This window comes from Prionailurus bengalensis, chromosome D4 (genome assembly GCF_016509475.1).
Source record: "Prionailurus bengalensis isolate Pbe53 chromosome D4, Fcat_Pben_1.1_paternal_pri, whole genome shotgun sequence".
In the NCBI taxonomy this organism is placed as follows: domain Eukaryota; kingdom Metazoa; phylum Chordata; class Mammalia; order Carnivora; family Felidae; genus Prionailurus; species Prionailurus bengalensis.
Window position 1 is genome coordinate 25,418,267 of NC_057359.1, and position 25,226 is coordinate 25,443,492.

Genomic DNA, 25,226 nt, shown 5'->3' on the forward strand with positions numbered 1-25,226 from the left:
CAGATAGGAGGCATATGGCAAATATTTGTTGATTGATTGATTCCAGTCCCAGTTCATATGACTCTATGTTAGGATCCACAGCTCTCAAAAGTAAATGATCACAGTCGTAAGGATTAGCTGTGTTTCTCTACACACACACACACACACACACACACACACACACACACGGATTAGTTCAACGCCATTGAAAATTATGAGGTACTATGTTCACTATGAGCCCATGAGATCAGAGACTGTTTTGTCCTCTGTTGTATCCCCAAGTGCCTATCTTGATACACAGAAGCACTAGTACTGTTCGACGAGTGTATGTATGTGATGAAGAAGTATTGAGAAATCAAAGCATTTACTCACCGACATATATTGCTGCACACCATTCACAAATTTGGGTCCATCCTCTTTTCTTAAGTTGATCAATTTTGAGAGGTGTTCATAAGCCACAAATTCATTGAAAAATGTCTTATAGCCTATGAGCTTGGCAACCATAAAGCTGTCTTGCCAGTCCACTCCCATCATGAAGGAAAAGGGCATGAAGATGTAGGAGCATATTATCTATAAAACCCCAAAATAGATATTTTATTAGAATGGTGATTTGTTTCTGGTTATTCTGCCTCACGCTTGTGATAAGATCCCCCACCCCTGCTGCTGCGTATCCTTTAAGCACAGAAATCCCTTCACATTGTCTGACCTATCTCTATCCATTAGGAGTCAAGGTCGGCATTGGTAACCTGGATTCCTGGCATGAGGTCAGGAGAGAATGGCTGTATGTTGGGGGATGGAGGGTGATAGGGGGTGGCAGATACATGACAGGCATGTTGTTAGGGAAGGCAATTCACAAACCTATTTTATTTTTAAACACATATAGGCAGAAACAAAATGGAGAAGAGACATGATAGAATTATACCTCAAAACTCAGTTGTGGGTAGTCAAACATGTTTCCAAACCAGGACAGGGCTGCATTCAAAAAAGACAACAGGGCGAGGAAGGCAATCAAGTTCACAGCTATGTTTGCCACTAGGGAGATGGATGAGGATGCTCCCTGCGTTGCAGCTTCTAGGAGGTTCCTTGAATCACTTTATTAAAAAATAGCAATTCCAGAATTACCCAGGTGTTGTCAGTGGACGGATATCACAGGTGTAGAAATGGCATGATCAGAGCTCACTTGTTTGGACAAACTCTCAGGCTCATGCCTGGGTCAAAATACTCTTCTAAATTCCATGAAATCATGATGGCATTTATAATTGCTGAATGTAGGTGATGGGTATATGGGTGTCTAACTGTTATACTACTCTGTTAATGGGGGGAGGATTTATAGTTAAAAATCTGTGAAAAGATAAAAATATTGTAGATTTAAAAATTGTATGAAGGTAGCTACTAGAAAATATTTATAAAATATTCACAGTATAAGAACTAATAATTCGAGGAAGGCCTGAATATCCATGACCTCATTTAAGAAATGGAATATCACCATCACCTTTGAGTGCCTCTGTTTCCTTAATCTCATTCTCTTCTCTTTAATCTCAGAGGTACCTGGCTCCCTAGAAATTGCTCATCATTCCCCTTCTTTTTATTTTTCCTACATCACTTTATGCCTAAATAATATGCTGTGTATATTTACACATTTGCTAACTTTATAAGTGGAATCACACATATTCACTATGTGTATTCTTTGACAACTTGCTTGTCACTCATGGTTCTGACTGTCCCTACATACAGACAAGGAATGAATCTCAGCAACATGTTCATTGGTGGATTCTGTCATTTAATTAAATTCTTTTGACTATCCTAAATCCCTTTGTCTTTTTCACCCCTTTTTCTTTCTTTTGCACAGGGCAAAAGAGAATGAATTGAAGAGGGGTTAAAGATACTTATACCACACCTTAATTCTCCTTGTTATATAAGAAACTTCCAGAAATGGTTGTCCCATGTCTTTCCAATGGTCTTAAGTCTGGGCTCAATAAACATATATATTTAAAATGAAATATCTACATTGCACAGTTAAGGAAATGTATTGACATTCAAATATTTGGGAAGTTTTTCAAGAATTAAAAAGAGATTTTTGTGGAAGTCTAGTGAAGTCTAATAGTCACTGGGAAATTAAATTCACTTTAATACCATAATTTGCTGTGCTCTCCGATTAGCAACTTTTTGCTGTATTTTGAATTTGGACCCCCTTCCCCCCACCCCCAACTCCCCAGCTTGTATTAAGTAGATGAATGCATCCCACTTACCCACTTTCCATTTTCATGGCATTCTGGAGTGTTATTTTAGGTGTTTCTGTCTCAGGCCAAAAGAGTTTAGCCACAGCCAATGATGCAGGTGCGGACATGACTGAGGCAGTTAACAAGTGGGAGGCTGAAACCTGTGATTTCAGGAGAAAGGAGACCAACTGAGGTGTAGTCTTTCTGTTGTGTTCAGAATGAAAATGGCCCGAAAGGCTTACAAGAGAAGAGAAGGGCAGGAATTGAGCCTATGCCAGTAAAGGGTTTCTTTGGAGGCTTGGAAACACTCAGTGAGCAAAGTCGGCATGACCTTGGAGAGTCAGACGGGGAAGGGAGGAATTTGTGTTAATTGACCACATCCTTTGGGGAGAAGCATAAAACCGAAATCCAATCATTTCAGAATAGAATTAATCCTGTGTTGTAAGAACTTCCAAAGAAGATTCCTCTACCTCTCTGTTGACCTTTTGAATGTTTAAATAGTCCCTAAAGCCCATATTTCACTACATCATCAATGCAGATAGGGGAAATATCTGGGGATGCAGGCATGGATAGATCCCTCTCTGTCTTCCTTTTGCTTTCCTGAAATCCTTGGTGCCTTTATACCAGATTCATTTATCCAGAGTCCCTTTCATCTGTAAGTTATTTTGTTTTTGCATTCTCTTCCTCGTATTTTCAGAATTCTAGAATCCATACATCCCTCCCCGCTCCTATTCCATCCTGCACATTTTTGCTGGCAGCATTCCTACGGTTGTGGCAGAGTGGACCATCCAGGGATTCAGTAGAACTGCTATTCTAAGATCACTTTCACCCTTTTTCTCTTCCCTGTCCCTGTTGGTTGGCTCTCTGAGGCCTGGATGAAATTGAGGAAAAAAAGCCCATCTATCTTATAAGAAGTATAAGTCACCTGGGTCACAAAGCTGCATGTTCTTCCATTTCTCCACTTATAAGCCACATGGCTTATAAGCTCTGTGCTTGGGACACATGCATCAGTTGTGTTCTGCAGCCCTATGCCACAGACCACCAGCTCTCAAACTGGCTGTCAATAATATAATATATATTAATATATTAATAATTATATTATTTCACTATAATTATATATATTTATATATATAATAATTAATACAATTATATTAATTATTAATATATTAATTATTATATTAATATTAATTATATTAATTAATATATTAATATATTAATACATATTAAGAGATTCTGGTTTAATTACTCTGTGGTATGGGCCTGGGCATCAGATGGTTCTAATGTGCAGAAAGGTTTGAGACCCACTGCACTAGCCACAGGTCAGAAAACTTTCTCTATGAAGGGCCAGAGAGTAAACATTTTTGGCTTTTTCAGGCCACAGCTACTCAACTCTGTAGCATGAAAGCTGCCAAAGAGAAGTGAAGAGAAGTAGCTGGTTTCCTGTCAAACTTTAGTTACCAAAAAAGGGAGCAATTGAGTTTGTCCCAGGGGCCATACCTTGCTGACCTCTGTGTCTACACTGCCTTTACTAGAGACAGTAATAGGGTTTTTTGTTGTTGTTGTTTTTACATATTTGAATGTTCAGCCAAAATAAGCTCATAATATGATTTCATTCTGCCACATTCGGATATAATGCATGTTTAGGTGGCAGGGTTTTGAAAGTGAAGCCACAAAGCTCCTCAGGGTCTCTCCATTCAAATGCCAAAGGAACCACGACCAAATATTCAGCAAAAAGGACACTCTTTTGGCCTCCTTATCCAGCAGCAGTGGTAGAGAAAACACAGAAACAACAGCAGCAAAGAAAGAAGAGGTTGAATTTTCCATAAATTTATCTTCAAACATTCTTACCCCGAAAGAAATGTATGCACCTAACACACTTCCAGCAATGGTAGAGAACCCAGCGGTCATGATTGCATGGAGTTCAGACTTGGTGATGTGTGGTAAGTAGGGTCGGACCAGCAGTGGAGACTCCGTCTGGAACAAAGTGAGACCAGGTTAAATGTCCCCTTTTAAATCTTAGGAAGGTGTTCCAATCTACTCAAGATTCCATTTTCTAAAGCAGTATTTCTAAGAGTGAACCACAGACCAGCTCCATCAACATCACCTGGGAACTTGTCAGACATGCAAATTCTCAGACTCAATCGCTTCAGCAACGCTGAGAATGGGACGAGCAATCGTGTGTGAACAAGCCTTCCAGGTGGTTCTGAGGCATGCTCATTTGAGAACCCATACCATCGATGTCTGGGTCATTGAACTCTGTCAGTGTGCATATAGAGTTATGTGTGAGGTTTGCAAAATTTGCGAGGCCAATTCATATACGGCCCCCACCAACCTAGGATTGGAGTCTGATGGCCAGGTACATTTTTCTAAGGTTGGAACACTATTGCCCAAGTAACTGTGCCCTGCTCTTCTGAACTGGTGATTTCCAAGTTACTGTGATCTCCCATCTTCCAGCTTCATTATGACAGACCATAAACCTCTTTGCTTAAACCACAGGGAAGTAGAGACACAAGTATAAAAAAAATACGAGCAATAGCAAGGGCAGGTGCCCAGAGGCACTTTCCTAGTTGAAATTCAGAGGCCCCACGCTTCCCCATGGGTGGAAAGGAATTAGAGAGGGTGTAGTTGTAAAGGCTTGAATCCCATTAAGGAGGACAGACAGCCCACAATGTAGGGCTCTCCATAAATAATAGCTGTACTTTTAGCATATTAAGTATAACATTGAGCACCACAGAAGCATGTGTGCAATTTTACAATTTTCCCCTCATTATTTGTAATTGTTCTGTAAGATTGAATGTATTGAGCTTCACTTCATGGACTAAATAGAAACTCAGTACATGAGTCCTGTGACCCCGCAGGTAGGAGTAATCAAGTCAAGATGGTGTTCTAATTAGTCCTGAGAGATTTTATGACTATAATTATAATAATTTCAACTCCTGGGGAAGGAAGTCTGGGCCCTGCCCTAAAGACTATACTCCAGGCTAGCATGCTGGGCTTACCAATAAGGCTCAGCCTGCCTGGAACAATTCTAAGCCTCAGACTTGGAGCCATGTGCTTCTCTGGGTGACTTGCTTTTTGCTTCAAATCCAATTTCCTTGGGTAGCTGTGCTGGCAAGCATTCATACTTTGGTTCCTGGGTGTGTGATTCCATTTTTCCCAAAGCCACATACCCTGAGCATTGAGGATGATTACCATATCTTACTTATTCTCCCCATAGGAATGCTGCTGTTTTGAAGGACACCCCCTAGCAGCATACTTCCTTGCTTAAATGGGCTTCAGGCAAAACACTTATCCATGTGATGGATCAGAAGGATGAGAATGCTTTTGCTCATCAGCATTTTTCTTCAGGCCCAGCCAAGACAGACTGTTGGCCAGTTCAGACAAGTTGAGAATAAACTCAAGTATTTATACGGCTGCAGGGTTATTGGTGAAAAGTCTTTCTTGGTCTCTTTCATTACCACAAGCATTATACCACAGAATGTGAGGCTCCCTGTTACATGTTTGCAGCTTCAGAATAAGTGGTGAACCTGTTTGCAGCTTCAGAATAAGTGGTGAACAGGAGTGGGTGACCTGTTAGCCTCTGAAGGGTGGATCAGAGACCTCAACAATTCAATTAATTCAGAAAAGATTGGTTGAGAATGGAAGGAGCCCAGTGCTTTGCTAATTCGATAAAATGATTTTCCGTCTTTCTTCTCCATACACTTTCAAGAACCCAAATTTTACACTAGTGCACTGGGACACTTGGAAGGGATCATTCTCGTGCACTCTTTTTTCTCGCTGGAATCTGGACATTGTCAATGCTGAGGGCTCCTTATTTTGACACCCTTCTGCTGACACATAAAAAAAAAAATAACACCAGTATATTTATAATATTATATTTCTTACTCTAATTTCTGGTAAGAGTATCCATTTCAACAGGTGTTTTGTTTTGTTTTGAGATTACAACTTACCTGTCCAACAAATATATTGCCAGCAGCAACTACAGATTCAATAGGAGATGATCCCATAGTAACTAGCATTACCCATCCAACCTGAAAAGAGATAAGGGACAAAGTCAGTGAAGAGTTGTTTGTATACACAAAACTTCAAAGTAGGGATGAAAATCTTTGGAGGAAAATGCCTTCAACAATTGTTGGCAGGCCAGTGATGGTGCTAAGTGTGAGTATATCTTATCTAGAGTTTACAGAGTAGGCCCATCAAATCCTCCTATTTGAGTGGTAAGGCTGAGTAATTGTATTTGCCTTGAATTTATACATTCACTATAGAAACAAATCTGTACTGAAACACTGTATGAGAATAATAAATTCTAATAATTGCTTACATTCTTGACAGGCTTTACTGCATTCCAAGCACTGTTTTAAGCTCTTGATCCATGTAATGCATTTAATTATCATAATACCCCTTTGATGGAGGTCCTATAATTATGGCCATTTTATAGAAAAGGAATCTGAGGCATAGAACAGTTTAGTTGTTTTGTCTAAGATCACCCAGTTAATAAGTAGTGGGATGAGGTTTGGCCCTTTCTACTTAACTCTCAAATGAACATGGTTTATGGTCCTGCTTCTCTACTGGCCCTTCCAACTAGAGACTGTGGTGCCCACCTCAGGATGGAAACTTCCTGTTGCATTCTCTCCTTCATTTCTGCTTAGACATGAGCACAATAATGCTGCGTGTTCAGGTCAGCAATCAGAAAATCACGGGTCCTGGCACACTCTTGCTGACATTCTGGATTCTGCTGGTGTTCTGTTGCTTTCTCTCTCTCTCTCTCTCTCTCTCTCTCTTTCCCCCTTCTTACCTCCCTCTCTTTTATTTATTTACAAGGATCAAAGGAGGGCAATGGCTGTGCCCAAACTCTGTATGCACTGCCCCGTTTGTGTGTGTGCATTTGAACTAACTTGCAAATTTCCTCATGTTGCAATTTAACACAAGTGTAGAACTGACGCTGGGGTGGCAGAAATGAGATGAAATTTTCAGACCTTGTGTGTGTGTGTGTGTGTGTGTGTGTGCTTATAAAACTTCCTCAGAAACAAAAAGTAGCTTCTCTCTTCTTCCTTTGATCCTGTAGCCACTCCTAGACCAGGAGTCTCCACTTTTGCAACGTCCTGAGGATAAGTAGGGATTCTGTGTAAGGCACAGAGTAGACAGCCAGGACGACGGAAGGATGCTGTTCTCTCCACAGGTGTCAGCTCTGCTGGAGTCAGTTATTTGGCTAAAGAAGTAATTACTGGGGTTTTATGAAGATAGCCAGTAACCACTGGCTGCAAGTCAAAGCCCCATTAGAAATCCCCAAGATAAAATTCCCTCTGTGGCTACATGTAAGATTTTTTGGTTTGGGTCTAATACCTTGGGGTAGAGGGGTGGTGGTGGTGGATCTTGGCACAAACAGAAAGGCACTTTGGAAAATCCTGGATAAAAGGCATCTAAGACTTTGTCCCTGAAAGAAGCAGCCAGTCCCTTCAAGACCCAGTACCTTTCTAATGATCCACTGCATCAACCCGAGGTAGTAGAGCATGGACATGACCGTGCTGAAGAAAACCACGATTGGCAGGACCTGGGGGTGAGATGGGGGTTTGAGAGCAATCCAGGGTTGATGTTGCCTCAGTTGTGTTAGTTAAGTTTCAGATCAGGTCTCTTTTCTGCCTCCCTCTCCCCAACCCTGCCCCACCTGGAAACATCATAAAACTACTAGAAACTCCTCTTGAACTTTTGACTAAATGAACTAAATGACACTTGAATGAACTAAATGACACATTTAGTTCACTCCTCTTGAACTAAATGACACTTTTCTCAGGCAGCTTCCCCATCTACAATCTTTTATTTGAATTTGCTCTGGATCAGCTTGAGGATATTTTATAGGAAGCATGACTTGTTTGTTTGTTTGTTTGTTTCTTGGCAATGATAAGCTGCTGTTACTTCAGTTTCTCAGAGAAGGAATGAAGTTCAATGAGGGGGTAGTTTGTAATAACTAGATCCACACACTGAGGGCCACTGGCAGATATTCTTGAAGTTCTGATATTAAATAGCCTCATTAGCAGAGAATCCTGGTCAAAACAGAGTGTGAGCAGCCTCAGATCTTTATTTGTAGAAGTTGTAGAAGTTGCACAGACCAGATACAGCATGGTGGGTGCTTACCCAAACTGCCTCCCGTAGGGTAAGCATTCATTCACTTAGCTCTGAAGAGAATAATTATTGTACTCATGGAGTTTTTGAACCGCTAAAAAATAAACTTTGGAAATAGTTTATTGCGTGATATCACAAGCGTCTTTTTCTGAACCCTATTTCCCTGAAGCTCTTTGGGTGCCTTTAAGATAGCCTGTTTCTACAGTGAGCAGTTTCCACCCTGCAGAGAACACACAGAGCTGTGGGCTGGGTCCCCCCACACTCCTACCCCTCTGTAACCCTTCTCCTCTGTTCCCCAGCTAAATGGCCAGGGACATACTGCCACCAGAGGCACAGAATGACTGAGGACAATTTGTACAGGATCTGGTCTAGAAAAATTTATTAATAATATATATCAAAAGACATTTTGTGCCATTATGCAGAGCTCAGTCACTTCTGTGCTTTTATTGGCTTTAATGGGCAAGCAGTGCCTTCCTGAAAGCTTCGGGGAATTCAAGGAGCTTATCTCTTGAATGTTCCCACAGGGATTCTGCTTTGGCTGGGAGGACAGAGGCCACCTCTCTGGGGGAGAGGGAGGTGGTGGGTGCTTGGGTGGGTAGGTAAAGTCTAAAGACACTGGTGTAGTCTGGGCATCAAGGTATGCCTTCCTTGTGACTTTCTTTTTCCAATTCTGGGTTCAATTCATGATATGAGCATATTTCTGTCTCAGTTTGTAAACACTGGGCCTTTGGGAGATGGCTTTGTCATCTTAGCAACCAAAGCGTCAAATCAGCATTTAAAAAAAACAAAACTCAGCAATTAAAAAAAAGATTCAGCATAAAAGTTGGCCTAACTGAAGATGGGGTAGTTTGGAGGTAAACTTAGAGACCCTAAGTGAGAAAACAATTTAGATGTGTAGGAAAAATAACACCACAACAAAGAATGCTGAAGGCAAAGCCAAATTTATCTTTCTGACTCATCAACAAGTATTTGTAGGGGCTTCTCTGGGGACAGTGAGCTTCCTGGGACTTGTGGGAGCACTGGCAGGCCAGGTTGCCTTTCCCTTGGAGAATAATGTCCCTCCTTTGGTTGGGAGAAGGCCCAGCCTCCAGGCTTGCAGTACTGAAGGAAAGACACAAAAGGTTTAGCACGGAGATGGCTCTGGAAGAACAGAGGTTGATACGAGTGAGCAACTGTCTCTTTTTAGGAAACGGGGTTCTGGAGCACAAGGCTGTCTCTGATCCCTGGCCTGGAAGCTATCAGTGGCCATATGCCTGTTCATTGCCAGGTACCAAATGTTCTTTTCCCTGATGCTTCAGATGCTGTTACCCCATATGATTTCTCAAAAGTATCTCAGGCAATGCTATGAGCCCCCTCAAAAGTTTTTGTATATTTCTAGATGTTTCCCTCACTGCTATAGTAACAAAGTAAAATGTTTACAATCCACTGACTTCAGATAAAATCAGATAAATCAAAAAAGGTGGTGATGTGCTATCCATGTAGGACATGCCCAGCAGGTATATATCTGGTTTCGGGTCAGATTCTATTGGAACATCTACAAAGATTGAGAAGCTATTGACAAGGAAGTAATACTTAGAAAAGGGGTTTAGCTTTACCTTAAATGCAAAGAAGTGGTCTGCATATGTCTCACCAAAGACAAATTCAGCCCCAGCGTTAGTATACTCCAAGAAGGTCTGAGTTAAAGAAAGGAAAAGGGCACATGATCATTACAACCATGGAACTGGTGGCTACAGTCCACAGGACCTCCCAGGCTCTGCAGAAGGGGAGCCCAGCAAACTTGCTGGATAGAGGTGGAAAGTAAATTTTTACAAACTTTCTCCCCCTCCAGTGGATGGCATGGAAGTGTATTTTTTTTTAATGTTTAAAAAATAAAATAAAGTAAAAGGGGCGCCTGGGTGGCTCAGTCGGTTAAGCATCCGACTTTGGCTCCGGTCATGATCTCGCGGTTCATGGGTTCGAGCCCCACATTGGGCTCTGTGCTGACAGCGCAGAGCCTACAGCCTGCTTTGGATTCTGTCTCCCTCTCTCTCTGCCCCTCCCCTGCTCATGGTCTGTCTCTTTCTGTCTCAAAAATAAATAAACATTAAAAAAATTAAAAAAAATAAAATGTTTATATATTTGTTTTTGAGAGAGAGAGAGAGAGAGAGAGAGAGAGAGAGAGAGAGAGGGAGACAGAATCCCAAGCAGGCTCTGTGTTGTTGAGATAGAGCCTGACGCGGGGCTCAAACTCATGAACTGTGAGATCATGACCTGAGCCGAAACCTAGAGTCGGATGCTTACGTGACTGAGCCACCCAGGTGTCCTAGGAAGTGTATTTTTGAACTATACCTGCATACAGATTTCCTGTCACTTGTGACATTTAATCTGACTCCAGGATACTCAAAGGAACCAGGTGTGGCAATTTGTTCCAGCAAGTCATAGATGGGACATAGGTGGCACTAGCTATCACTCCATGCAAAGAAAGCTTGTTTCTCTATTTGTGGAACCATCTTAGAAGTGTGACACCCCTGGGCCAGGATGAAGGGGCAATCAGGATGGGGAGTGATGTAGTGGATGATTGGGCGAGGGACAACTGTAATAGTAATAAACTAGACAGATTAACATATTCTACACAAAAATGTGGGTCAACTAATGCAGACAAATAAACCTATTTCTGACATGTCTTGAGGATTATATCCAAATGTTAAAAAAGAATTTACAAGCAAGGTGTTCATTTAAACCCAACTTACTTGAACTTGTTTACCCAACCAATCGAAAGCCATAAATCCAGGTTCAGTTCTTAGGATTAAGAGCCCAAGAAGAAACTGTAACCCAATTCCCCAAAAGACAGGCCTCCAGTAAACCTATACAGAAAGATGAAGAGATAGGTGTCACTAGAAAATGAATGGCTAAGCTCAGCATAAACACCCAGAGGATTACTATTTCCTCGGAAGCTTCTCACACATGGCCTGTGATCCATCTTTGAGAGGCCAAAGCACTTGTGAGCAGAGAATCACGGCCCCAGATCTTGGCGCTGCATTCCATCATCCCAATCCTGAGTTCGAAGACTTCAGTCTCCGGAAGGTATGCAATTATCATTATATCACAACAAAATGACTTAGACACAAAGAGTAGTCTTAGAAGGACAATCAAAGGAGGAAGGAAGGATCTGGCCCTCTTAGTTGTGCTATAAATGTGAGAGACATATAATTATTTCCCCTGTCTGGAAAATGGAAAGGCAGAGCATGACTTCTCTGTGTGCCCAAGGTTTGTTCATCTGACAATTTGTAAGTGAATTAAGTGAAATTCCTCCCTGTTGAGGGGCTCTCATTTCACTGTAAAAGGAACCAATTAACTCTAATGCAGACCCAGGGAGTACAGCAGTAATGGACAATCATCTGCCTTCATTTTTGGTGCAGAGACGAGTGGGCTGCCGAGAACTGAAGAACTGGAGGCAGACCAATCAGCAGCGATGCTGACCCTAGCAGGGCAAGGACTTTGGATCTTATTACGTGACCTTCTTCTTGGGCCAACCTTTCAGCCAGTAAAGTCTTCCGGAGTTTGCCATTCTGAGTCATGTGTGAAAGCCTGGATGTCTCCAAATTCTTGCCCATTTAACAGGTTACAGGCTGTCAGAATGAGGATAGGGATTGAATTCAGTGGGAACAAATCTGGTCTGTTTAAGGACAGATTTTTGCAGTAAAATAACCTAAATTGCAAGTGGAAATATGATAAACTACAGAATCCAATGGTAGAATATTAGATTATTTACTGGTCTGGGGAGATCAGGATCAAAACAGATGAATTTTCTTAGCATGTTTGATGGAGGGAGGTGGAGGACATGAGTAGAAATTAGACTTGACAGGAGAGAACCCCTCACTGGTGATGTAACTGGAAAATTACTGAGAATGAAAAATGAGAGAGTACTAGTACTAAGCAAGTTCGGGAAGGAAGGTGCCCTAGCCACTTAAAAGAGCATAACAAGGTAAGACTAATATTGAGTAACAGTGAAATTCTCTCACACTCATTATTTTGAGCAATTTAGACATGAGGGAAAAAAAGAGGGAAAAAGCTGAAAAAGATTGATTTCATACTTACTTTGGTTGGGTGCTTAGAAAATATAAATACCAGGATAATGTACATTATGAGCCCACCAAAGGACACCAGCTGCTGTTGGCCCAGTTTGGCGGTGTCCAAGATGAGCCAGAATATAACACCCAGAATCAGTAAGCTCCAAATCACCCTAAGAAAATTGGAAAGGGGGCATCAACATCGTTTGCGCTAACTTGAAAATCTTAAAATCAGACTTAAACTAATAAACAAAAAATTTATTAAGAGTAACACCCTGGCACCAGGAAGTTATGCTTCTAGACATGGCACAAACCCTCTTTGGTTGTGGCTATCAAGGCAGATAGCCAAAAATTAAGCACTGGATTAAGCACATTCCAAAACTCTTGGGCTCTTCATTCGTTCAGGATCATACAAAGGGGCCAGAGATGAGAAAGGGTGTTTAGAGAGGGAAGTCTAGTGGTTTCTTTGGGAGATCTTCTGTGAGTTCTCATGTCCATTTTGGGAGATGGGAGAGATGTAACCTTCTGCCCTTTAAGGGAGAACTTGAAATGTGCTCTCTGAAGTTGGAGGACTCCAGCTGAGCCTCACAGAGTAAGTTAGACTTCAGGAAGGGTTATGACTCCTTGGCGGATCTAGTGGGCATGACAAGTTTGACTCACAGCTTGGATGGCAGAGCCAGAAAGTGTGCTGTGTTGGGATTGAACAATCCTACATTGTTAGGTCAAGGATATGTGAACTTTCCAGGTACATCCCTTGAGTGCCATTCTGGGGAGAACCTGTCTTGTGTCTAATCCACTAGGGTCACCTGGAGGAAGAGGAGGTCCCATAGAAAAAGGCTGAAAGAAAAGCTCTGAGCAGTCACTCATCGGATATGGATATGGGGTCTTATAGGAAAGAGTCAACTTTTATATTCACAGGGTCTTACTTTCAAAGAGGCCAGCTTCAGGCCCAGATCAGAAAGCCACCTCCCCAAGTAAGAACTGTCCTTTCTTTTGGGCAATATTTTATCATTTAGTGGCACTTGGAATTAAAGCAGTTTGCAGGGACATTTGAACATATCTTGAACGAGTCATTGCCCTATCTAGGCTTTGATTTCCTGTTTGTAAAATGAAGGTATTATAGCAGATTATTCCCCAGGTTATTTCTAGTTTCAATAGCCTATAAATGAGGGACCAATTTCAGAACACGTTTTTGGAAACAGTGTTGGAAAAGACTAACATTTCTCTCAAATGCAACAAGGGAACGGAGTGAGTTTACCACTTCATCCAGAACCAATGGCTGTTTAGGAGCCTTTTGCCAGGAGATAGGCACTCATTGATTCGATGCTCATATTTGGTCATAAAGTAATCCCAGACAACAAAGAAGATGACAGCCACGGTGATCACGAAAAGGGGAAGGGCTCTATGAAAGTTCAGCGCACAAGCTGCAATCACCATTGCCAGGTAACCTGTCGAGAAAGCAAGCACAGACAGGGGGCATCACCAATACCAGGTGCAGACCAGCCTCTAGCACTGATGGGGCTCAGCCAAGGAGAGGTTCAATCAAGAAACCATTGAATGCAGGATTGCTCTTGATAGGGCTATTGACTCATGTAATTATCTGTACTATATATTTTTAGGATTTTGTTTTTTTCACAAGTAATTCCCTAACAGTCTCACCATGAATGCAGGAAGGACAGAGTGCTAGGTCTGTTTTCTCATAGAACCTCAAGTTCTTGAATCTTGATGCTTGATTGTTGGGTCTCTCAGTACTAACTCCTATTTTTGGGTATTCAAACTCAGCAGGGGAGTTTCTATCAGAGAAAGACTAGGTGTTGAAGCAACCACTGGCAAAAAAGTATTGATTCTCCTGGTTTGCAGCTCAGATTTGGCCTACGCTTCAGTGAGAAAATAGGCCTTCCAACCATCTCTGAGTTCCAAAGAATCTCTAAAGAAAGGGGTGAGGGATAATTACCAAGGTGGCTGCTTTTGAAGAGGAGATTCTAGGATAAGAACAGGGTGTCCTAGAAAGGTCAGCCAACATGGTCTGCAGGTTAAATCGGGCCTACCACTTATCTTTGTAGGTTGCAAGTACAGTTGTGTTTGTATACTTGTGTCTGAATCTACAAATAAAATTGCATGGAAACACCATCACGCCTGTCTGTTTACTTTTGTTTTAGAAGGACAGAGTTGTGTGGCTTTCACCGCATGGCCTGAAAAGCCTAAAATACTACCTGGCCCAGTGTAGAGGAAGCTTTAAACCCTGCTTTTCCTTGTTTCAGATATCTGAGCACCAACAAAGCCACTGACCTTGGAGGTGCAAGAGTCTTGGGTTAACGTCTATGGACTTGGGTGCAACGGTTCACATTTTATAGACAGGGGTGTTATTCAAAATGGGCTGCAGAACTCTTTGCTTTGGAGGGAGTAAAAATAGGGGACCTGCTCATCTATGAAGATAGTGTGGTCTTGCTTTCAGGCAGGAGGGGTGACCTGCATGACCCTAGGCTCCTGCTCACATTGCATTTGCATGAAGTATTAATTGCTTATATTGTCCCCTGTGATTAGGTCCCCATCTTGTGTTTATCACCATGTTTTCTAGTTTTCTGTTTTCTGGATTTGCATGAACTAGCCCTTAAATCCATATCACAACAACCAAGGCTGTAGGAGTAGGGAACCTAATTAGATGCTAGCTACATAAACCAAACAGGGAAACAATCTGCATAGGCAGCCACAGTTGAGACCCACCACTCAGGAACTTCTGGATTAACTTCTCTGGATTCACCAAGGTCCAGGGGGAACAGAAAGATTTTTTTTTTTCTATAGAAAGCTACTATTTGGAATATTCTCAAACAAAGACACTGGCATCCACCCCCCTTTTGTTATTTACCTACTATTAAGATGCCCCAGAGGATGTACTGAAGGGTGGTTTTGTGTTTCTTATAAAAATCACAAACTGTATCATACTTCCTTTCCAGATACCTGTAACAACACAAGAGCAAAAAGGCAGGCAGAAGGTAACATCAAAAACATGAAATAAACTGATATACTAAGCTAGATGAGGCTTTGTAAATCAAGCAAGCAAACGAACAGATGGATGAAGTGGATGTCCTACAAAATAGAAATGGGATACTCATATCCTTTTAGACTATAATCAGCCATAGCTTGGATCAGTGTTTGCTGCGTGGATGTGCCAAGCCCTGAGGGCTTACAGAGATGCAGAAAACATGCTTCTGAAAACAGAGCAGGGGAGATGGATAACTAACCAAAAGCTGGAAATAAATGGTAGGAGAAGACTGTTTCTCACGGGACTATGTGGGCCTCTGATAGCTTTTAAGCCATGGATATGAAACGTTGATTTAAGGAATTGTCATCCCTTTTGGCCTCACAAAGTTTGAGTAAGTTGGTGGTTCCCTGTCCTGGCTCACCATGTTTTTTAGTGGGAGACTGACAGATTTCACTGGGTGCTTGAAATATAAAGGAGGATTTTGTGGATTTCAGAGCTATTAGCCAGCAAATTGTAAGGTAGCTTTCTCAAAAGTTCTGGCATTGTTGGCACATCTTTGTTCCTGTCCAGAGCTTTGTTAGGGGGTGGTGGGTAGTGAGTGAGCAATATGGGGATCTGGGCACTTGTGCTGGGGGGATGGTGGCCATCAGCAAGTGACTTTGGAGGGGCCCAGGCCCATACCCACAATGACCATGCTCTGCTTCTCCCAGGGTTCTCCTGGTTCCCTCCGTGCCTCCCCTAAGGTCTGGCTTCATACATTTGCCTCTTTTCTCACTGCCCCTTCTAACAGAGACCTCTTCTCCCAATGGAGGAAGGAATTTATTCACACAATCATTGCCACTTCTAGGTCACTTCTAGTCCTATGTAGGAGATTCCTCATCTCTGGGATTCCAAAGGACTCACTTGCTAATGCCTCCACTTGTCCATTTTGCAGCAGCTGTGCATCCATGTCCAAGTCTCGGCCCCTGTGCAAGTTTCAGGGCACAGCCCAAGCCCCTTGCTCCTACAACACCTTCTTGCATCTCCTTGAACAGAGTCATTCCTCTGTGCTTTACTCCTACTGTCTCCTTTGATTTCATTTTGTGATAAAGGCTTGACTGGCTAACTTCCTGGAGAGAGATGTGAGCCCAATGGCACTAGGACCTTGGACATTAGTGTGCTTGATGGGCATTTGTTGCATTACTAGATAAATGAAGTGGGAGTGTGTGTTGCTTATTTGGAATAGCATGCTACAGCTGTGGGTTAGGACCCATTAGTGGGTTGCGAAGGCACAGTGTGTGACACTCATCTTTATTTTATTTTATTTTTTATTAAAAAATTTTTTTTAAACATTTATTTATTTTTGAGACAGAGAGAGACAGAGCATGAACAGGGGAGGGGAAGAGAGAGAGGGAGACACAGAATCTGAAATAGGCTCCAGGCTCTGAGCTGTCAGCACAGAGCCTGACGTGGGGCTCAAACTCACGGACCGTGAGATCATGACCTGAGCCGAAGTCGGCCGCTTAACTAACTGAGCCACCCAGGTGCCCCTTATTTTATTTTTTAAATAGATGTACAGCTTTTATTATTTTTTAAAGTTTATTTATTTATTTTGAGAGAGAAAGGGAGGAGCAGGGGCAGAGAGGGGAGGGCGGAGGGAGAGCGAGAGCGGGAGCGAGAGCGAGCGAGAGAGAGAGAGAGAGAGAATACCAAGCAGGGATTCTCCACACTGACAGTGCAGAGCCCAACACAGGGCTTGAATCCATGAGCCATGAGATCATGACCTGAGCAGAGATCAAGAGTCAGACGCTTAACTGACTGAGCCACCCAGATGCCCTGACACCCATCTTTAATAAGAAAGAATAGGACTGATAAGAGCATATCACTCACAGTAATGATGTCTTATTTCATGAAAACTTTGGTGTTGTGTATGTGTGTGAATACATGTACTGAGAATTGGAAACACTGATCCAGAAGATCAGTAAAGACTAAATTTTCATCGTCTAATTTAGGAAAGGTTGATGATGCATCATCTTCAGTTTCTGATAGTGTTTCAAAGTGGCAGCGGTGGAGGGTGACATTTCATTGGACACATTCATATACTTCGGGTTGGATTGATCAGATTCTTTAATTGCAGGGAATATGTGTGGTCCATGACAACTCACACTGCATAAAATAAAGTAGCTAGAAATAGAGGCTTCGGCCATTTGGTTATCATGGCTAGGCAACTCCCAGCCTCTTGGTGATTGCTTCCATCCCATTAACAGTAGTGAAACCTGACCACCCAAGAGAATTACTCAGCCCCTGGAGTCAGAGGTCCGTAAAGCATAATGAAAGATGGAACAAAGCTCAGGTTTCTGAGGTAGTAAATATTTTTGATGATGTAAATGTGACAAGAGCTTTTAATCTTAATTCTGACCAACTCCAGAGATATCTTCGGATGCATAAAAATAAAGTTCCTCAGAGACATAGAAATTTAAACAAAATTTAAATAGGAATTTAGAAACTTGATAAATACTTGAGTGTTATGAAAGAGTACCAGACAATCTTGGGCTAGGAATCAGAAGCTGACATTAAGTTATCTTTGTTCCTCTCTAGCTAACCTTGATTAAGTCACTTTTCTGAGCTTCATTTTCCTGGTCAAAAAAATAAAATAATTTGCCTCTCTTACCTCATGGGCAGTAAGAACTTGGAATACCTTCAGGATACTACAGTCAGAGCAAGTTTGTTGGGACTTAATGTGGATTGGGTTTTGAGAAATCAATTGCTTATTGATTGACACTGAGAAGATGAATTAACTACTTTTGCAGGGACTGGAGCAATTAGTTAGTAATTTATGCCTTTAATTAGAAGACTGTCCTGGATATTGGGTTCCCAGGACATTAGCAGTTTGAATTTACCATGGTGATTATCATAGAGATCCATTAATTTTTCTGGAAATGGTGTTGGGCGGGTAGTGGGGAAGGGAAATGGGTGGTAGTGGTGGTAATATCCAATAAATAATAATAAATGTTTAAAATTAGATGAAGATAAAACAAAGTGGCAAAACCAAAAAGGAGGTCAGTATGGTTATTTCTCCGTTTAAACCTGTACCCTTTTTGATGTGCCTCTGGATCATCCTCCACATCTTCTTTGTTTCTTAAAGAATCCTGCTCAATGGTGACCTGCTCTTCGTCCTGGAAATCAAACATTGCAGCAGAGATGGAATAATGAGAATTCTGGGCATAATGAATCCTGATCTCTTTTTGCTTAGAATTTTGGCAAAGGACTTTTTTTATGGACTGCATTTTATTTTATTTTTTTAATTTTTAAATATTTATTTATTTTAATATAATTTATTGTCAAATTGGCTAACATACAGTGTGTAAAGTGTGCTCTTGGTTTTGGGTAGATTCCCATGGTTCATCGTTTCCATAACAACACCTAGTGTTCAACCCAACAAGTGCCCTCCTCAATGCCCATCACCCATTTTCCCCTATCCCCCAACCCCCCAGCCCTATCAACCCTCAGTCTGTTCTCTGTATTTAAGAGTCTCTTATGGTTTGCCTCCCTCCCTCTCTTTTGTAACTATTTTTTTCCTTTCCCTTCCCCCATGGTCTTCTGTTAAATTTCTCAAGATCCACATGAGTGAAAACATATGATATCTGTCTTTCTCTGACTTATTTCACTCAGCATAATATCTTCCAGTTCCATTCACGTTGCTGCAAATGGCATGATTTCATTCTTTTCATTGGCAAAGGACTTTCTAAAGGTCTTTTAAAATTATTATGCAAGAAGATAGCTCCTATTATCTACTTGCGCATTTTTCCCTTTACACAAAACCTACAGGATCACACTTCTCTCTCCTTTTTCTTCCAAAGGAGCTGTTGGTATTTTCTTCTTTCCTTTAGGGAATAGGCTCATATCTGCTTTTTGCTCCTTTCTCTACTGTAATCATTCAACCCCTGCTCTGTTCTCAGGCAAGTGCTAAATGAAGTTTATATCAGAGGCTGTATAAATCTCCTTTTAAACTCTGTCAACCCTGTTTCCCAAAGGACTGAGACCAAGGCTGGCTTTATTTTCCTGACAGCCCAAAGCTTGGCCTGCAGATGTGACCACTAGCCTAGTATCATCAAGAGCTGATTAACTTTCCCTTGGGAACTAGGGTCCTATCAGTTGGGCTAAAGGGAAGTATTTCCCTTTGTTAGCTAACCCTTGCTCTGATTAATGAAGTATATACCTGGGCTATCTTTCTAGATACTGTTTGAACTCAAAAAAATTTTTTTTCAATGTTTATTTATTTTTGAGAAACAGAGAGAGAGAGACAGAGTGCGAGTGGGGGAGGGGCAGAGAGAGAGAGAGAAAGAGAGGGAGACACAGAATCCAAAGCAGGCTCCAGGCTCCGAGTTGCCAGCACAGAGCCCGACATGGGGCTTGAACTCACGAGCTGCGAGATCATGACCAGAGCCAAAGTTGGACACTTAACCGACTGAACCACCCGGTGCCACCCCCGCCCCCCACTGTTTGAACTTTTAAATATCCATGACCCGTCCTGTTCTCAGCATAGCATAGAGGATTTCCTGCCTTCCGACACTTTGCAATAATATCTCAAATAGGTCCAGCTACCATAAGCAATGGTAAGGGAAAGTGGCAAAGAAGTATGCAAATGCAGAGTGGTTTGAATGTGCTGTAAGACAGATAAAGTCATATCTCAGCTTTTATTTTCTGTCATAGCCCAGGTGGCCATTGATTGATCTGGACTGTAAGAGAATTCCTCGAAATAAGTCACAAGCATATCTCTGAGCTGAAAGGATTCTCAAAGATCATAGAGTCCTTTGCTGCCAAACTCCATTATACTTTACATTTAGACTAACTTCATTTTCTGGTGAAGGATAACAGAAGGAGAGACCAGTGGGGTCCAAGCTGCAGCTGCTGAGGATAGGGGTAGAGATAAACCTTATTCATTTCATTCCCATCTAACACCTAGCTTAGCCAGTAGTTAAAGTTTGACAATTATTTGACTTAATTCATCATGATTATTATTTTCTTACAGTGAAATTGTCTCAAGTTACCTACTATCAATGGAATGCCTGGCATTAACTATTCTCTTTTATTCCCACACCCATTCCCATCTTTATTTGTTTGTTTAATTAATGTTTACCTATCAGACTGGTAAAGATTTTTTCTTTTTCAAAAATCGTAATTCCAGTATAATTAACACACAGTGTTATATTAATTTCAGGTGTATAATATAGTGATTCAACAATTCCAGTGCTCATCATGATAAGTGTAGTCTTAATTCCCTTCACCTATTTCACCCATGCCTCACCCACCTCCCCTCTGGTAACTACCAGTTCTCTATAGTTAAGAGCATGTTTTTTGGCTTATCTCTCTTCTTTTTTTGTTCATTTCTTTTGCTTGCTAAATTTCACATATGAGTGAAATCATATGGTATTTGTCTTTCTCTGGCTGACTTATTTCAGTTGGCATTATACTCTCTAGATCCACCCATGTTGCTGCAAATGACAAGATTTCATTCTTTTTATGGCTGAGTAATATTCCATTATCTATCTATGTATCTGTGTATCTAACTATCTCACCTCTTCTTCAACCGTTCTTCTATCAGTGGACACGTGGGCTGCTCCCATAGTTTGGCTTTGTAAATAATGCTGCAATAAACATAGAGGTGTATGTATCCCTTTGATTTAGCATTTTCATATTCTTTGGGCAAATACCCAGTAGTGTAATTACTGGATCATATGGTAATTCTATTTTTAAGTGTTTGAGGAAGCTCCATACTGTTTTCCAGAGTGGCTGCACCAGTTTCCATTCCTACCAACAGTGCATGAGGGTTCCTTTTTCTCCACATCCTCACCAACACTTGTTGTTTTTTGTGTTTTTAATTTTAGCCATTCTGACAGGTGTGAGGTGATATCTCATTGTGGTTTTATTTGCATTTCCCTGATGGTGAGTGATGTTGAGTGTCTTTTCATATGCTCATTGGCCATCTGTGTCTTTAGAGAAATGTCTGTTCATGTCTTCTGCCCATTTTTTAGTTGTTTTTTTTGTGTGTGGGATTTGTGTGTGTGTGTGTTTGTGTGTGTTAAAAATATGGGAGCTTCATGAATTTGCATGTCATCCTTGTGCAGGGGCCTGCCGGTCTTCTTCCTGTCATTCCAATTTTATATGTGTGCTGCCACAGTGAGCACCCATCCTCATCTTTAAAACAAACTGAAAACAACAACAAAATCTTCTTGACCCCATAGTCACAGGACATCTACCCTCCCTCCTTCTCTTCACAGCCAAACTGCTGGAGAGAGTTGCCTTTACTTTTAGTGACCCTCACATCCTACTCACTCAGTCCATTGTGATCAGGCTTCTATTGAGATGGCCTCTGCCAAGATCACCCAAGGACCGTTGGTGCCCAATGTGGCGGATCCTCCTCAGTCTTTATGTTCTTGTGTATAACAGCAAATTATTTAATTTTTTTTGTTTTTGATTGTTTTGTGAAACAATAAAAAAAGACTTCATTTTTTTTAAAGAGCAGTTTCAGGTTCACAGCAAAATTGAATGATAAGGAGAAATTCCCCATACACCTGTGCCCCCACTCATGCATAGCCTCCCCCATGATCACCGCCTCTTGTTGCAGTTGATGAACCTACAGTGACACATTATCACCCAAAGTGTATGGTTTACATTAGGGATCCCTCTTGGTGTTGTCCATCTTATGGGTTTGGACAAATGCTTAATGACATGTATCCACCATAATAGTATCACATAGAGTAGTTTCACTGCCCCCCAAATCCTCTGTGCTTTGCCCATGTATCCCACCCTCTCCTCTTGGTAAACACTGGTCTTTTTACTGTCTCCACAGTCTTCCCTTTTCCTTTGTCATATATTTGGGATCATACAGTATGTAGTCATTTCAGACTGCCTCTTTTAATGAGTAATACATATTTAATGTTCCTCCATGTCTTTTGATGGCTTGGGGGTTCATCATATCTTTTTAGTGCTGAAGAATATTCCATTGTCTGGATGAACCACAGTTCATTTATCTATTCACCTGCTGAAGAACATCTTGACTGCTTCCAAGTTTTGGCAGTTATGAATAATGTTACTATAAACTTCTATGTGCAGGTTTTATATGGACAGAAGTATTGTTTTCTCTTGTTTTGTTGCATAAATAGGGAAATGGACACTTTTTTATAATATATTAAGTAAAATAGACAGTAAGAATATGGATAGCATGATCCCAATATAAGTGACATGTGCATGGCAGTGTATATTTGCACTAAAGGCCACGTTTTAAGATGTTAGGCACTGATTTTTTCCTGGAATTATACAGGTCACTTTTTCTGTCTTCCAAATTTTGCCGCAATAATTTCCCACATATTCTACTTTAAACAAGTTATTCTTTTTATCATGAGAATAACTCCCTCCAATAGATGGCTTGATATTAGGCACCCAGAATTACCCAAAAAAGGATGATCTACATGAATAATCTGCTTGATTTTTAGCAACAGAAGCCTTTCTCCAAATGAGAGCCTACCCAGAATTCAATATATAAAAGAAATAAAAGTAGCCTTGTGACAGAGTGCCTCAGCCTGCTGTAAGCTTAGGCATCACTGAGGAACTCGAGAGGCTTGATGGATAGTGTTAGAACCACATCTTAGAACCTTCTTCATCTGCCTCACTTACTTTAAAATCGAGATGCTTTGGTTTAAGCCAGTGCTTTTTGCTTTGCGATGGGAGTTTGGCATCTGTAATAGTGACATGTCCGAGAAAGCCTATGTACTCTCGCCAGCAGAAAACTCTGGGGACAGGTGTACAAACACAAAATCTCTTTGTTTGAGCACGTGTGTTTTTTTCACGACTCTGCCTTACACATTCTAATTACCAGTTAATTCATTCCTCCGAGTGCCAGCTGAGCACATGCATTCTGTCCCCACAGCTGTCCGTCCCTGTTGCACAGCAGTTACTATGGTAATAGATTCACTCAACCATCGCCGCCCTACCTGCTGGGTGTTTTGCACAGCTCTACACCTTAGTGAGTTGTTGTTTCCTGATGTGTTCTGTTTTTCATCGAAGTCATCTTCATTCTAAGGAAAAAGTACAGATTGCAAAAATACAATTTCAGAATCAAGAAACTCAAATGTTCTTTTTATAAAATGGTACCAAAAGAATTTTGAGGGATGGGACAGCAGAGAGGAGGTGTTTAGATGAGTCAGCTGAAAAAAGAAAGGACCAGTGAATCTCAGTCTTATAAAGAATCAGATGATCTCTGTTCTGTTCTGATGGAAGGAATGATGTGGTCCAGCTTGAGGAAGAGAGAAAGGAGGACCAGGTGCCTCCATCTAAGTCATGTGACTTTATAATAAGCAGAGAAGAGGCTAGGGGGCATCACATACCACAGGTTTCCAACTTATAAAATAAAGAAAAATGTAGGCCAGGTAGTTTTCTTCTTAGATGTTAGATTTTGAAATGCTAAAATGTGTTTTGTTTAGCTTAAAGCAATCTCTCCTAGTAATGAGAATCAGAAAATGCCTTCTTTTGTCAAGCTGTCTTGATTTTACATTTTGGATGGGAGTCAGCTGTTCTCTTGGAGGAGTGTCCTTACCCCTGAGCTGCAGTTTTGGCATATGACTGACACCCCCTGCTCATTGCTCTTTTACCTGTTTTGAGGGGGTCCAATCTTTCTCCCATCTCATCCCAACTTGCCTTCATAAGGTAATTCATTCCACGTAAGGCAACAAGGTAGATAAACCGTGTCAGGTAGGTCCCCATAGCTTTTCAGGAAATGTATCCTGCTTGGCCTGTCGGGTGTGATCTTGTCTTTGAAAGAAGAACAAGTGTATGACTTTGATATTAACTTTAGATCTGTCTGGCCCCAAGGATCTATAAAAATTACAATTCCAACTCGTGTTGCATTTTCCACCTATTAAAATACAAGAGTGTATAAAATGTGGATAAAATCTAACTTGCAGCGTACATGTGATTTATGCATAAAAGCCTGGTTGCCACAGTGCCTTTTTGTGTCAAAGCTGCATATCTTACTTTAGCACAGTGCCTCCCACACATCATTAGTTGCTGTTGCTAATGATTAGTTGTTGAATGAATGAACCACAGAAATTTTGATGTTGCATTAACTGGTACGGCATAATACATCTGAGTATTTGGTAAAAAATATAGTAGGGGCTCTGGGTATGGTATGGAAAGATGACAAAGCTTGCTGATTGGGGTGGACTGGTGGGCACTCAGGGACTCATTTTACTATTCTCACTTTCATGGATGCTGAAAATTTTAAAATAAAAATGAATACATAAATAAAGCTGAAAAGTTACAAGTACAGCAAAACCTTGGTTTGTGAGCATAATTCTGGAAACATGCTTGTAATCCAAAGCAGTTGTATATCAAAGCAAATTTCAAGAACCATTGGCTCAGTTGTGATCATGTGACGTTTGGCATCACATACTACTTTTATTGCAAGACATCACTCGTTTATCAAGGTAAAATTTATTAGAAATATTTGCTCATTTGTGGAACACCCACGAAAAAAGCTACTCACAATCCAAGGTTTTGCTATAAAACCCAGTGTAAGTTGGTGGAAATACAGGGCACAGGTAACAGAGGGTGTTGGTCCTTGGGGTCCCTAATTCCATGTGTGATGCTTTGCAGCCTCAGTTTACCCATCTATACCACAGTTTTGATTCAGTGTTCTTATGATCCCTTCCAGAATTGTGACATTTTCTGGGACCTTCTTGGTAATTCCTGCTAATTCTTGATTACTCCTGCCACCTGGTGGCGGGATCTGAAACTTGTGGAACTCAAGGATGAAATAGGAAGTGGTGTGTGTGTGTGTGTTGTGTTTGGGGGTGGGGCAGAGTAGATGTAAGTGTTGAGAAGGGCACCTGTGGACGT

The 25,226-nt window shown here is 41.3% G+C and overlaps 1 protein-coding gene and 1 non-coding gene across 2 annotated transcripts in view; both read right to left on the minus strand.

Moving 5' to 3' along the window:
- Positions 1 to 25,226, minus strand: part of SLC28A3 (solute carrier family 28 member 3) — a 58,784-nt gene that overhangs the window by 12,655 nt on the left and 20,903 nt on the right. The window contains exons 2-14 of the mRNA XM_043565377.1: positions 23,324 to 23,407; positions 18,423 to 18,505; positions 15,234 to 15,325; positions 13,626 to 13,815; positions 12,396 to 12,540; positions 11,048 to 11,161; positions 9,914 to 9,991; positions 7,669 to 7,749; positions 6,149 to 6,229; positions 4,047 to 4,172; positions 2,229 to 2,359; positions 902 to 1,070; positions 352 to 549 (exon numbers count right to left, since the gene is read on the minus strand). Of these exons, the coding sequence (XP_043421312.1) occupies positions 352 to 549; positions 902 to 1,070; positions 2,229 to 2,359; positions 4,047 to 4,172; positions 6,149 to 6,229; positions 7,669 to 7,749; positions 9,914 to 9,991; positions 11,048 to 11,161; positions 12,396 to 12,540; positions 13,626 to 13,815; positions 15,234 to 15,325; positions 18,423 to 18,505; positions 23,324 to 23,407 (1,572 nt within the window). The remainder of the gene's footprint in view (positions 1 to 351; positions 550 to 901; positions 1,071 to 2,228; positions 2,360 to 4,046; positions 4,173 to 6,148; positions 6,230 to 7,668; positions 7,750 to 9,913; positions 9,992 to 11,047; positions 11,162 to 12,395; positions 12,541 to 13,625; positions 13,816 to 15,233; positions 15,326 to 18,422; positions 18,506 to 23,323; positions 23,408 to 25,226) is intronic.
- On the minus strand, positions 21,413 to 21,517 carry LOC122475490. The gene has a single exon (XR_006295188.1). It is a non-coding gene; the product is annotated as a U6 spliceosomal RNA (small nuclear RNA).